This window comes from Plasmodium falciparum, assembly GCF_000002765.6.
Source record: "Plasmodium falciparum 3D7 genome assembly, chromosome: 3".
NCBI lineage: Eukaryota > Apicomplexa > Aconoidasida > Haemosporida > Plasmodiidae > Plasmodium > Plasmodium falciparum.
This window is the reverse complement of record NC_000521.4, coordinates 312,501-322,500: the sequence shown is the minus strand read 5'-3', so window position 1 is coordinate 322,500 and position 10,000 is coordinate 312,501. Positions and strand designations below refer to the sequence as shown.

At 17.0% G+C, this 10,000-nt stretch overlaps 4 protein-coding genes across 4 annotated transcripts; 3 read left to right on the top strand and 1 right to left on the bottom strand.

Moving 5' to 3' along the window:
* Nucleotides 1-338: 338 nt before the first annotated feature.
* Nucleotides 339-1,451, top strand: PF3D7_0307400 (ATP-dependent Clp protease proteolytic subunit; the record flags this gene model as incomplete). The annotated part of the gene is made up of 1 exon (XM_001351113.1): nt 339-1,451. The coding sequence occupies one exon, from the start codon at nt 339-341 to the stop codon at nt 1,449-1,451; it is 1,113 nt and encodes a 370-aa protein (XP_001351149.1).
* Nucleotides 1,452-2,164: 713 nt separating this feature from the next.
* Nucleotides 2,165-3,697, bottom strand: PF3D7_0307300 (microtubule-associated protein RP/EB family, putative; the record flags this gene model as incomplete). The annotated part of the gene is made up of 1 exon (XM_001351112.1): nt 2,165-3,697. One exon carries the CDS (start codon nt 3,695-3,697, stop codon nt 2,165-2,167), a length of 1,533 nt encoding a protein of 510 aa, XP_001351148.1.
* A 2,567-nt stretch (nt 3,698-6,264) lies between these two features.
* On the top strand, nt 6,265-7,525 carry PF3D7_0307200 (60S ribosomal protein L7, putative; the record flags this gene model as incomplete). Its single annotated transcript, XM_001351111.1, has 3 exons — nt 6,265-6,270; nt 6,513-6,638; nt 6,884-7,525. The coding sequence occupies 3 exons, from the start codon at nt 6,265-6,267 to the stop codon at nt 7,523-7,525; spliced, it is 774 nt and encodes a 257-aa protein (XP_001351147.1).
* A 1,633-nt stretch (nt 7,526-9,158) lies between these two features.
* PF3D7_0307100 (40S ribosomal protein S12, putative) lies at nt 9,159-9,808 on the top strand (the record flags this gene model as incomplete). The annotated part of the gene is made up of 2 exons (XM_001351110.1): nt 9,159-9,239; nt 9,464-9,808. The coding sequence occupies 2 exons, from the start codon at nt 9,159-9,161 to the stop codon at nt 9,806-9,808; spliced, it is 426 nt and encodes a 141-aa protein (XP_001351146.1).
* Between the last annotated feature and the right edge of the window lie 192 nt (nt 9,809-10,000).

Here is a 10,000-nt window from a genome sequence, read left to right as displayed (position 1 = left end):
TTTTTTTTATCATCCCATTTTTTTTTATTTTTTTTAGTGTATATTATATATATATATATATATATATATATATATATATATATATTTATTTATTTATTTATTTATTTGTTTATAACTTTTATATATACAATGATAAATCATTAGTGTATGTTTACCTTTTTAAGAACTATTGTAATAGTAATCATACAAAAAAACATATATATATATATATATATATATATATATATATATATATATATATATTTATATATATATATATATTTTTTTTTTTTTTTTTTTTTTTTTTTTTTTTGTGTTGACTTTTTGAATGTTTGCACACAAATCTCATAATTTTAGAAATGATATATTTATTCTTATTCCTATTTTTGATCTTATTAAAAAATAAGAAAATACAAACTAAAAAAAGTATAAAGAACTCGAATATTTTAACATTCATACCATTATCCAAAAAAAATGAAATTGTTAAAGAAAACATAGGGAAACTATTAACGTATAATTTACAATATGATCAAGGATATACAAACTATAATAAAAAGGTAAGAAAAATAAACGTACATAATAGCTCATCAGAATTCGCAAATAATATTAACCTAGATATCGAAAAGCAAAATAATGAAAGAGCCATTTTAAAAAAAGAAGATTTAAATTTTCAAATAAAAAATGACTGTATATCAAAGGATAACATAAATAAAAAAAAAATAAAAAATATGCATAATAAAGATCAAGGAATGATACAACATACCAATACTAATGATAATATTGATTACACCAATAGTAACTATAATAATTATCTTAATTATGATGTTAAAAAAAAAAAAAATAAAAAAAGGAAATATTCAAAAGTCCAACAACAGATTATCACGAATAATGATGATATTAAAGACATGAAAAAAGATGTCAAATTATTTTTTTTTAAAAAAAGAATTATATATTTAACAGATGAAATAAATAAAAAAACAGCAGATGAACTTATTAGTCAATTATTATATTTAGATAATATAAATCATAATGATATTAAAATATATATTAATTCACCAGGAGGTTCCATAAATGAGGGACTAGCCATTCTAGATATATTTAATTATATTAAATCAGATATACAAACAATATCATTTGGTTTAGTTGCATCTATGGCATCAGTGATTTTAGCTAGTGGAAAAAAAGGAAAAAGAAAGTCTTTACCTAATTGTAGAATCATGATACATCAACCTCTTGGTAACGCTTTTGGTCATCCACAAGATATTGAAATACAAACAAAAGAAATCCTTTATCTTAAAAAACTTCTATATCATTATCTATCATCATTTACCAATCAGACAGTCGAAACGATTGAAAAGGATTCTGATAGAGATTATTATATGAATGCACTAGAAGCAAAACAATATGGAATCATAGATGAAGTTATTGAAACTAAATTACCACATCCATATTTTAATAAAGTAGAAAAATAATAACAATGAATATGGTTAACACGTTGTAATATAATGTGTCGTATTAAAATGTGCATAAATAAATAAATAAATAAATATATATATATATATATATATATATATATATATATATATATTTTATTTATTTATAGGTATCTATTTTGAAATATATACCTTTTGATATTTAAATATTATCTATATTTTTAATATGTACATATAAATATTTTGATCTTTTAATTCTTTTTCTTATTTTTTTGTAATTTTTTTTTTTTAAAACTTTATTATAATAATATTCTTATTTCTTAAAGTATTTGAATGTATCTGCTTTATGAGGTGTTGTAGTCATTATAAGTCTATATAAATAAATTCACATATGGTTAAAATTTATATGTGTTAATATATATAAATATTTTTTGTGTGGAAAACAAAACGGTTTTTTTTTTCCACCTATTAAAATGTAATATTCCAAAAAAGGGGATTGAAAAAAAAAAAAAAAAAATTAAATAATAAAAAATAAAAAAATAAATAAAAAATAAAAAAAAATAACGTAATTATATATATATATATATATATATATATATATATATATATATTGAATGGTTTTAAATTAGTATACTATTAATTATTAAAAGATTTATTTTGATGGACATAAATATATATATATATATATATATATATATATATATATTTATTTATTTATTTATTTATTTATTTTATTTTTCCATTTCCTACTCTTATGAACAGTAGGTGGCGTAGTCTATCGAACCTTGAGTGTTATATGTAAGGGACTCATTATGAGGTATAGAATTTTGTAGAGCTAATTCATTAGTATTGTTAGGTTCCATAGATTCATCATCTTCAGTATTATTTTTATCCTTGAGTGAAACAGTCTGATGAAAATAAGTATTATCACGAGCATATATGATTTGTTGTATGTCATGTATTAATATGTAGCTATCATTAGTTTGATTACATAACAATTCTAGAAAACGTAATTTATTATAATAGAAATTTTTTTGAAAGTGAAGAATTTTTTTTTCGTTTTCTTCTTCTTTTAATTTATTTTGTATTAATATAATTTCTTGATTTTTGTTTTCTAATTGTGTTTTTAATTTTTTATTTTGGTCCATTAAAGAATTGTAATCTTTTTGACTTTCTAACATTTTGGCTTTATTATGATAATAGGATAAAGAACCTTGAGAAGTAATTTTATTTGAAAGAGACAATCTTTTGTTTATATTACTATTATTATTATTATTATTATTATGATGATGATGATGACTAGATGTATTTTTATTTTTATGTATATTTATATCATTGTAAGAGGATAATAAAGATGTATTATTATTACTATAAATTATATTATTATTATTATTATTATTATGGTCATTATTTAAATTTATGTGCATAGTTCCTCTTTCACTCTTTACAATTTTGTTATTACTATTATTATTATTATTTGATGAAGTTGTAGTAATCAATGTTGTAGTAGAAGTTGTATTTCCACTATACATATTACTATTCATATAATTATTTACATTATTAGACACACTATTATTTATATTAACATTTGTACTATTATTCACATTATTATTCAAATTATTTATATTATTATTTACCATACTATTGTTCATACCTCTTGATATGCCTTTCCCATATCCTGTAGAAATCTCCTGACTAACACTTTCCCTATGATCCACGTTTTTGGTTTTATGTAAATTTGTTCCCATATTAGGATCACTATATATATTTTTTTTTTCTTTTAAAATATTTATATCAGTTTTGGCCCATTCGGGCAGATAATTATTTAGTTGCTTATAATCTCCTCTCTCACCTAAGAGACACAATTTTCTCCTTTCTATAGGGTCATAATTAATTACTTGCTCGTTATTATAATCTACAATACGTTCAAAAAAAGATTTAAACCATTGTAAGAATTCGAAATTATCTTGATACTTTCCTTTTATTAATTTGTCTACATCCATATATTTCTTTATACCAAGTTTATTAAAAACACTTTGAATTAATTTATAATTTATTATACATTCATATTCCATTTTGGCATTCCATTTTGCTTTATGCAAAACTGATTTATTTGGGAAAAGAATATCTAATAATTGTATATATATTGCTCCATTAGAACATTGTTCTACTTTTGTTATATTTAACTTTAAATATCTATTCACCCATTCAATTAATTCCTTTCGACTTACAAAATATGACGAATCCATTTTTCCTGCTGTTTGTAAGTCTTTATATTCAGTCATTATATACCAAAAAAAAAAAAAAAAGAAAAAAAAAAAAAAAAGACGAAAAAGAAGATAAGAGAGGAGGAGTAGGAGAAAAAAAAAAAAAAAAAAAGAATAAAAGAATTTTTAATTTTTTTTCATATTTACCTATATCTATATTTTAATAAGTTTTGTAGACAAATATTTAAAGTAACACCATTATATTTTTTTTTTTAAGGTTATTTAGGAATATACAATTAAAAAAAAATATATACATATATATATATATATATATACATGTTTTTCTTAATATATATAATGATTTATTGATGTTATATATATATATATATATATATATATGGACACGGGGTAGTTGCAGATTGTGTATGCTTCATATATTTTCCAAAATAATTATATTATACAAAAAAAAAAAAAAAAAAAAAAAAAAAAAAAGAAAACAAAGAGCGAAGAATTAATTAATAATAAATATATAAAAATATAAACATATAATGTATTTTATTTATTTATATTGTATTAATTTAAAGTGTTATTTTTTTCATTAAAGAGGAAAGCGACATTTTTATAATGTTCCTATATTTTTATTTTATTATTTTTCTTTTTATGTGTGTGTGCGTGTGCAAATGATAAAATAAAATAAGCTTATATATATATTACTTTATATTAATTTTAATTTATAATTTCCTGACTTAGACAGGTAAAAATAAAAAAAAAAAAAAAAATAAGCTATTTGAATATTATTTCGAAATTTAGCTATATATTATTTGAAAACATTATTATTATATAATATGTATTCATATATTTATTATTGTAGAAATGGAGAAAAAAAAAAAAAAAAAAAATTTACTCCCGATCTTTTTAAAGAACAATATATTATATATATATATATATATATATATATATATATATAATGATTTATTATTATTTTTTTTAAACATAATATTTTTTGAATATATATTTATGCGTCGAAAGGAGGGAGGGAAAATTAAGCCTACTGATTATAAAAAATTTTAATAAATATATAAATCCGTATAAATATTGAAGATTACAATAAAAAAGGAGGAAAAAATAAAAAAAAAAAGGTACATACGATAATCATTTATGTTACGCTTTTATATATAATATAAGTTATATAAAAGAACATATATCTTTTATATAATATATCAATATAAATATGATAATAAGAAAACTTTTGGAAATAAGAACAACATGTAAATATAAAAAAATAAATATGTAAATGAATAAATTAATATATATATATATATATATATATATATATATTATGTCACATTAATTATTAATTAATCATATAAAGTATTTTATATGATATATTATTTAGATTGTTCTCTCTTTAACACGTTTTATTATTTTATTGTTCTTTTTTTATTTCGTATTTTCTTAAAGCCTTAACAAAATCGTTTCTTTAAAGTTGATTTTACAACACCATCACATTTATAATAATTACTAAATAATAATAATTATTATTATTATTATAAATGCAACGACTTTATTATATAACACTGAGAAAAAAAAAAGAAAAAATTTTAATTATATATTAATTTCTAAAAATAGAAATTATTATTATCTTATAGTTTTTTATTATAATTTTAATTAAAAAAAGAATAATAAAAAATAATATATATAATTATATATATTATAATTAATATATTTTTTTAAGGTAATAATAATATATTATTTATAATATATATAATTATATATATTATTTTTTTATGCTTTTAAATAATTATTATCTCCCCCTACGTCATATGACCCCTAAAATATATATTAGTATTACCTATTAAATTATAACTATACATATTATAATATATATATATATATAATATACATTTCTTAATAATATACGTTTAATTTAAATTAAAAAAATGAATATGTAATTCACAATATTAATAATAATTTTTAATAAAATTTTATTTTAAAATTATTTTCGTATATCAAAATATATATATATATATTTATAATATTGTATATATATTTTTTGAGGGTCTTGTCATCATTTTAAATAGGCTTAATTTGATGTGGGAAGAAAAAGTAAATAAACAATATTACGTAAATATATATATTATTATTATATATAACTAAATATATATACATATAAATAAATTATATATAATAAAATTATTATATATATTTATATCATTATATATTAAAAAAAAAAAAAAAACAAAAAAAAAACACATAAATTAAAAATATTTTATAAATATATATAATTTTAATAATATAATATATATATATATAATATTATAATATATATAAATATATATGAATTTTATTAAGATATATAAATATAAATATATTATATGTATATAATATTATGTATGATATATATATAAATATTTTTTTTTTTTTTTTTTTTATTTCCTCGTTTTTTAAAAAATTTTATTTTCTTTTTTTATTGATAATAAATTTTTTGTAGATTTTTAGAAAAAATAAAAGATTATAATTTTAATTTTTTTTTTTTTTTTTACTTCTTAATATAACTTTTTATAAGTTCTTATATGACTTATTAATAATATTTAATATATAAAAAGAATTAAAATTTTATAAACTTTCCAATATTTTTATTAACAATGGCAGTAAGGATAAAAATCGGAAAATAAAATAAATGAATATTTTATATATATTTTTATTTTTAAGAATTTTTGTATATAATTATAATATATATAAATATATATAAACTTATATTTTATATTATATGTTAAACATATATTTTTATATATATAACAATATGTATATAAATACATATATATATATACATATATATATATTTTTTTCTTTTCCCCCCCCTTTTTTTTTTTTTTTTTTTTTGTAATTATAGGATAGGTATGAAAATCAAGTCGAAAATGAATTAGGAAAAAGTATGACTAGTTTGAGAGCTAAGAAGGTTAACAAAAATAAGGAATTAAAACAAGCAGCTGCCAAAAAGATAAAAACATTGAAATTAGTAAGGAAGAAAAAAAAAGAAAGAAAGAAGAAAAAATAGTATTAATTATAATAATGTACACATATTAGGTGTATATTAAATTGTTATATGAATAATATTTTGCTCTTTTATCTTTATTTTTTAATATTATATTATATTATATCATATTAAATTATATATATATATTTATATATATGTATATATGTGTATATATTTATATATTGTATCTGTAAAAATTTTGTTACCCCTTATTTTATTTTGTTTAGATAAATAAAAAGAAAAGAAATGACTTACGACAAAGAACATTAAGGTATGAAGAAGAATATGAAAGTGAAAGGAAAAAAATTATAGAATTAAAAAGAGAGGCAAGAAAAAACAACTGTTTTTATAGAGAAGCTGAAAAGAAAGTTGTATTTGTTATAAGATTAAAGGGTGTTAACAAATTGCCTCCAAAGGTTAGATCTGTTTTCCGTTTATTAAGATTATTACAAGTACACAATGGTGTATTTGTAAAGGTAAATAAGGCAACAAAAGAAATGCTAAAAATTGTTGAGCCTTATGTTACTTATGGATATCCCACTTTATCGACTGTAAGAAAATTATTATACAAGAGAGGATATGTAAGAGTTGGAAAAGTAAGAAGATATGCAAGAAAAAAGATACAAGACAATGCTGATATTTCAAAACATTTAGGAAAATATAATGTACATGGAATTGAAGATATGGTATATCAATTATATACTTGTGGACCTGTTTTTAAAAAAGTTAATAATTTCTTATGGGCATTTAAATTAAAACCACCCAGAAAAGGATTCAAAGCAAAGAGACATGCATTCAACGAACCAAGACCAGGAGACTGGGGAAACAGAGAAGCTCACATTAACGAATTAATTAACAGAATGATCTAATATGAATCAATATAAATAAATTAATCAATATATATATATATATATATATATATATATATATAAATATATGTATCGATATATTTTAATTTATTGTATTTTTTCTTTTATGTTTCATCGTTCATTTATTTATTTTATTTTATGTATAATAATATATAATAATTCTTTTTTTTTTTTTTTTTTTTTTTTTCTTTAAAAAAAATTTCAAACAGTATGCCAAATAAATTGAAAAAAAAATTTATATTTAAAATTAGTATTTGAAAATACTTATAAAATGCTTAAAGTATAATTATAAGTGTATAAAGGGAATAGCATTTTTTTTATTTTTTAATTTTTTTTTTTTTGAAAAATAGAATTATATAAACCTATATATAATAGATAATTTAAGGGAACACATAAATAAATATTATACATATTTTTAATATTATTAATATGTATGGAAAATATTGATATGATTCTTTTTATTTATTATATAATAATTTCCATATATATATGATGAAACACATTTTCTATATAAGAGTATATTTATTAAATGAACAACCTTACAATAAAACAATTTTTTTTGTCATATATTCATTCATATGATATATATACAACTGTTTTTTAACATATAAAGTTTTTTTTTTTTTATACCTACTTTTTAAAATAAATAAATAAATAAATAAATATATATATATATATATATTATCCCCATTTTTGATGCTTTATTCATTATTCAATTTTTATTTTCTTTAATTATTTTTTATTTCTTAAAAATATTTAAAAAAATATATAAATAATTTTATATTCACAAAAATATATATATATATATATATATATATAATATATGTATAGATTAATATAATATTAAATATTTATAAAAACAAACCTGTTCTTTTATTATGTACTATAAAATTATATATTATTTAACATGTGCATATATATATAATATTATATATATATATATTATTATTTTATCATAAAATCATAATTTTTATATATTTATAATTTTTTATTTATTTATTTTATTTTTTTTTTTTGAAGTATATAAGTTTTCCCACTATATATAATATTGTATATAATAATATTACCATAGTACCTAAAATAATATTTATCGGGGATATATAAATTTTATTATTATAGAACATTATACATTTATTCATAATACTAATTATTATAATTTTATTAAAAGCCCTTAATAAAATTATTATATATATATATATATAATATATATATATATATATATATATGTATATACTATAAATAACATTATATAAATTACATTCAATAATATATAATAAAATATTTCAAAAAAAAAAAATATATATATATATATATATTAATATATATTATTATATATAATGAAATATATATATTATATATATATAAGATATTTTTAAAAATATTTATTCGTATATTTTTTTCCAAAAGAAAATTTTTTTTTTTTTAAATATTCTATTAATTAAAATATATTATATATATATATAATAAAAAAAACATTGTGAATTTTTTTTTTTTTTTTACTAAAAAAAAATATTTCCACTTGTTGATTTCTTTATATATTAAATTCTTTAAAATTTTCCTTTTCTTATTTTAATTTTTATATATTTAATTATTATTTACAAATTATATATAATATTTTAATTTTTCGAACAAAATGAGTGATGTTGAAAGTGCTGATAATAATGTAGTAGTTGAGGAAAAGGCTGTTTTTGATAATGTTACAGCAATTCAAAAGGTAAGATCGTTTTTAATAAAATAATAAATAATTAAATAAATATAAATAAATAAATAAATATATATATATATATATATATATATATATATATATATGTGTTTTTTTTTTATTGTTATGCTAAATAAATCCATATTATATGTGAAACGGAAAAAAAAAGAGAAAAAAAAAAAAAAAACATTCATATATATGTTTATATATTTTATTTTCTCCTTTAATTTTTGTAGGTTATTAAAAATGCTCACGTACACGACGGACTAAAAATTGGAATTAGAGAAGTTATAAAATCCATCGAATCTCAAGAAGCAAAAGTATGTTTTTTATCAGATGTATGCTCAGAACCAGCATATAAAAAATTAATTACTACCTTATGTGCTGAAAAAAACATCCCATTATTTATGGTACAAAATGATAGTAAAGATTTAGGACATTGGGCTGGTTTATTTAAATTAGATAATGAAGGAAATGCAAGAAAAATTATTGGAGCTAGTTCTGTTGCTGTTGTTGATTTTGGAGAGGACTCAGCAGAAAAAGACTTTTTATTATCACAAAATCAAACTGTTACTGCTTAAATGTTTTTTTTATATCTGTATTCATGTAAATATATATATATATAATATATATATGATATATAATGTATAATATATTATTTTATATAAGTCTTATTATAACAAAAATAAAAAATATATATATAAATATATATATATATGTATATATATATATATATATTTTTTTTTTTTTTTTTTTTTTTTTTATAAATTATT